The 4,930-nt window shown below is 35.0% G+C and overlaps 1 protein-coding gene across 1 annotated transcript; it reads right to left on the reverse strand.

The window, feature by feature from the left end:
- Positions 1 to 563: 563 nt before the first annotated feature.
- Positions 564 to 1,287, reverse strand: LOC130817722 (uncharacterized). The gene has a single exon (XM_057683580.1). It carries the CDS (start codon positions 1,206 to 1,208, stop codon positions 687 to 689), a length of 522 nt encoding a protein of 173 aa, XP_057539563.1. The 5' UTR covers positions 1,209 to 1,287; the 3' UTR covers positions 564 to 686.
- Between the last annotated feature and the right edge of the window lie 3,643 nt (positions 1,288 to 4,930).

Genomic DNA, 4,930 nt, shown 5'->3' on the forward strand with positions numbered 1-4,930 from the left:
TTTTGGAGATCATAAACATCAAGTGCTCCCACTTTACCTCACATTGATTTTGATCTTCAAGACCCCTTCTTAAAAACCATCAAAGTGATCATTCCTCGAGTTCTTCAGATTGAGAATTCATGCAAGGTTGAAAACCCAAAGTTCTGATCGAGTGCTCATTCAAGCACATATGGTGCTCGTTCAAGCACCCCCTTCTCAAGTAGGAGCAAGATCAAGCACACATACCAAGCTCAACGGCACATGCTCAATTCACCCATGATGCCGCCCTCTTGTTTCTCATTCGAGCGAGTTGCTTGCTCATTTGAACAACTCTTCCAGCATTCTTTGCAAATCTACTTCAGATAGCTGTGCTCTTGTTATCTTATGATAACAACACCCGTCAATCCGTCATCTCGAATAGAATTCTAAGCTCAAATGGCTCCCCAGCCCCCACCAAAAACAAAAATAGCTTAAACTATCACTAGACAGAAATCGGTAAGTATCAAAAGCATAACCTTAAAAAGCAAATAGCTTAAGAATAGCACCATTAAATAAGTATATTCAAAGTAATAAATTACAGCCAATGACCAATCAATTCACAACAGTAATATTTACAAGAATGCAACAATATGTTTAACAGATGAAATACAATATGTACATTGTTATATACATCTAGATTCTGAACACATGAAATTACCAGTAATATTTCAACAAACAGCGGCGATTCTTAAAGGAACCTTTTCTCGCTCCTCAGTAATCAACCGAACGACCTTTTTGAATGCGAAATGCAAACAGTTAGAGAAAACAATCCAACAAATAACATCATAGACAAAATCAAAAGCCGGATCTTCAGGATACGAAGATGACCAATCGTTCCAATTAAAACCTCCACCACCACCAGAACCATCGAAATTCCAACCTCTACCACCGCCAAACCCGCCGTAAAATCCTCCGTCATCACCGCCAAAAAATCCGGAGTCATCTTCTCCATCAGACGAAGATCGGCGGCGAGTACGACGTCGTCTTTTAAGGAGAGTACGACGAGCAGAAGTTCGATGAGAGCAAGATCTGACAGGAGGAGGAGCAACGGCGTCAATGGAGAAGATAACGGAATTTGAAACTTGAAGGGAGTCAACAACGGAGAGGTGGAGAGTCTGTGAGAGTGCGTCCGCCATTGATGAGAGAGCAACGACGTCCGCCATTGATGAGAGAGCAACGACGTCCGCCATTGATTCTTCGGCGGGAGGAGAATTGAGAAGTAGGGTTATGATTCGGTGGGGGAAAGGAAGGAGATTTTATTTGGGCAAAGAGCAGGGATTTATAGAAGGAACGACGGCGTGTCCAAGTGGCGTGTAAGTATTGCCACACAAAGTTTGACACGTTTCCCTTACTTATGGGGAAAATCCGGTTGGTATTTTGTAAAAGAAAAGAAAAATCAGAATTAGTAAACCAAAAAACGAAGAAATTCCTGCAAAATAAAAAAATAATTCCCACTTTCCTTAAAATGGGAAAGTAATTCCCACTTTTCCGTCCACGTAGGATTATTTTGAAAAAAAATTTTTTTTTTTATTTTTAATATAACCGCTACTTGAGGTAGCGGTTTTGTTTAGGGAATTGAAGAAAATCGCCAGATGAAATGGCGGTTTGGTAATTTTTTTTTTTAAAAAAAAAAAAAAAAAAATCGGGTAAACCGCCACTTGAAGTGGCGGTTTTGTAGCAGTACAAAACATCAGCTTCGAGTTGTTCACTGCATTTCTTATTCCTCTTTGCATCTTCGTGGCTGCTGCTCTTGTTTTTGCTTAAAAAAAAAATTTATTCACTCTCATTTACTTCAAATATACAATTCCTCTCATTCAACTAAACTAATCAACTACATTCCCATCCTTTCCTTGTGTAGTAGATCATTTTTAACCTCATTTAAGGTATGTATAACAACTCTGATTTTTTTTCAATATGCAAATTGTTTTTTTGTTCATTATTGTTGTCAATTGAAGTTATAAATACGTTGTTGGTAATTTATATTCTCTTGTTTACATGATATAAGCTTACATTTTACACATTTGTAGTTGAATTTTAGGATTTGGTTTGTATGCATATAAAGTGTTTGATGATATGCTTCAATGAAAGTTTATTACTTTGTATTTGCAGAATATGGATCATTATCCCGTTATAGTGTATTGGGGTGGGGAAGTAAGTTATACTGGATCCGATGTTGGGTATGATGGAGGATTAAATACAGTGATGTTTATCCATCGTCAAAATACGACTTTTGAGGTGTTTGTTAGCAAAGTCTATGATGTAATTGGTTGTGATCGCAACTCTTTTATGTTAAAATTGGAGATGAAATATCCGGTGACTGGGAAAAATGTGTTAGTCCCGATTAAGAATGATGAAAGCATAAGTGCTCTTGCTTATGCGGCATCACAAGCCCCTGGAACGGCAATGGAGGTTTATGTTGAATTGGTTGCAAATTTGGATAATGCGAGGGAAGTCATGACTAGCATGGAACTTCCAGAATCAGGTCCTAGTGTACGCCATGATACATTCACAGAAATGTTAAGTAACCCAAATTACGTTAATGAGCACTTAGATGAGATTACCTCTCCAACTCATTCACGTGGCATTGGTGGTGGTGTAATGAACACCTTTTCCACGAGCCACTTGGGTAGCCTTAATGCGAACGAGGTTGACTCTTTAGATCAGGAGGATGAGCATATTGATTCTGATTCAGTAGAGGACGATGAAAGAAGAGAAGCTCTAGATGCAGCGATTAGAGATGGTGCTCCATCTCAAGATTGGCTTAGAATTGATGAGGTTGATCAAAGATTGATTGATGCATGGATGACCTGGAACGATGACAACTCCATGAATGAAAATGGAGACTTTAGGATAGGGCAAGAGTTTAGCTCCTTAGACCACCTTAAGAAGAATGTTAAAGTATGGGCGATTTCTAATAATAGAAACTTCCGTGTAATTGAGTCGGAGCCTTCAAAGTACGTTATCCAATGCACTAATGCGGAGGATATAGGTTGTGAATGGAGGATGCGAGCTGTTATGACCGCAACGGGATCATTTAAGATTGTGCGATATAAGGGTCATAATCAAGATTGCTCAGTACATTACAGTGACGACCATCCCCTCCTTACTTCTGAATTTGTTGTTGATCTTATCGTGGATATGATTAGAGTTGATCCAGCGTTTAAGGTGAAGTCAATCGTTAATTTTGTAAAAAATAAATACGGATTTGTTATAACATATAAGAGAGCTTGGTTGGCCAAAAATAAGGCTATAACAAAAGTGTTTGGGGATTGGGATAAGTCCTTTGAGGAGCTTCCAAGGTACCTGCAGGCATTAATGCAATCTAATCCAGGAACAGTGGTGCAATGGGAAGTCCAACCGACAATGGATCCTACCAAAGTGATGTTTCAGCGAATTTTCTGGGCTTTCGGACCATCCATTAAGGGGTTGTAGTTTAACAAGCTTTGTATATTCTTATACGACTTGAACTTCTTGTATAAGTTTCCATAATTGTAATATATCTTTGCATTAGTTTCATAATTATTTTTTTCAAAACAAGCCGGTTCGTAATTGATTATTATGGAATAGATGGTATTGAACTATTTTAATGCATGTTGCGTTCACTATTTTAAAATGAAAGAAAAAAAAAATTAAGGCAAAGAAAAAAAAAATCAAGTCACAAGCAAACCGCCACATGATGTGGCGGTTTGCCTGGACCAAACCGCCACTTCAGATGGCGTTTTTGTGGTTAAGGCAAACCGCCACTTCAGATGGCGGTTTTATCTGAAAAAAAAAATTAAATTTTCCACGTGGACGGTATTGTGGGAAATACTTTCCCAAATAATGCAAAGTGGGAATTATTTTTTTTTAAGCCATATTTTGGGAATAGACTCCCAAAAAACCAATCCTAAATTTTTCTAATAAAATTAAATTATAATCCTTTTATCTATTTAATATAATAATGAGGAATAGGATAGTAATTAAATTCCTTTTTTTATTACATTAATTATTAATTATTACTTCTAAAATATTTAAGAACTTATTGTATACTCTGTGGCGAATCTAGATTTAAAAGTCAAAGTTAATGTCAATAACAAAGTCAATGTTATATAATCGAATTTGCAATTATATCATTTAATAAGTCAATTTATATTTAACTGCTATAAATAAATTGTGTAAATATATAAAACAGAAAAATGTCTAATATTTCTTGTTTGACAGAAGAAATTTAAATTATTCCAAAAAATTATAAGAAAAATGTTTCTCTCTTCCCCTTTTCTCAACAAAAAAAAAAAGAAGCTCTATTGTTTTTTGGCTACTATCAATTTTATAGTTGATAGTAAATCCTTAACCTCTTTGTTTTTATTTAACATATATTACTTTTAAAAAACTCAGTCTTATACAATTTAATTCTAAAAATTTCAACTTTAAATTATTATTTTAAAATTTCAACATTAAAGGTAATTTAATTTTAAAGCGTTTAATGACCAACAAATTAAAAAAAGTAAATTTTAAAGCGTTTAATGACCAACTCAGTATGGGTCGTGGTTGAAATAGAGATGAACAGTGGTAGTTCTGTTGTGGCTGATTGAGGTTTGAAGGGAGGGGTGTGGTTCAAAGGTAACAAATTAAAAAAAAATGATTCTTTTTGTTTTTTCCATTTACTTTTTGCACAGTTTTCAATGTAAATTTTAAACCTCAAAATCTCTAAATATATATAATAAAAAATACATAATAAAAAATATACATTAAGACGAATCTAACAAGATCTCAGATAGATATATTTCATTTTTATTGTTTGTTTATGTATTCTATTTTGAGAACCCTTTTATTTTGTATTTTCTTTAGGGTTAGCTTAAAGAAGTGCGAGTTTGCATTTAAAAAATTTGTTGATTTGAACTATCAATCAGATGGTTTTTGCTTTGTCACTATA

This window comes from Amaranthus tricolor, chromosome 1 (assembly GCF_026212465.1).
Source record: "Amaranthus tricolor cultivar Red isolate AtriRed21 chromosome 1, ASM2621246v1, whole genome shotgun sequence".
Classification (NCBI taxonomy): domain Eukaryota; kingdom Viridiplantae; phylum Streptophyta; class Magnoliopsida; order Caryophyllales; family Amaranthaceae; genus Amaranthus; species Amaranthus tricolor.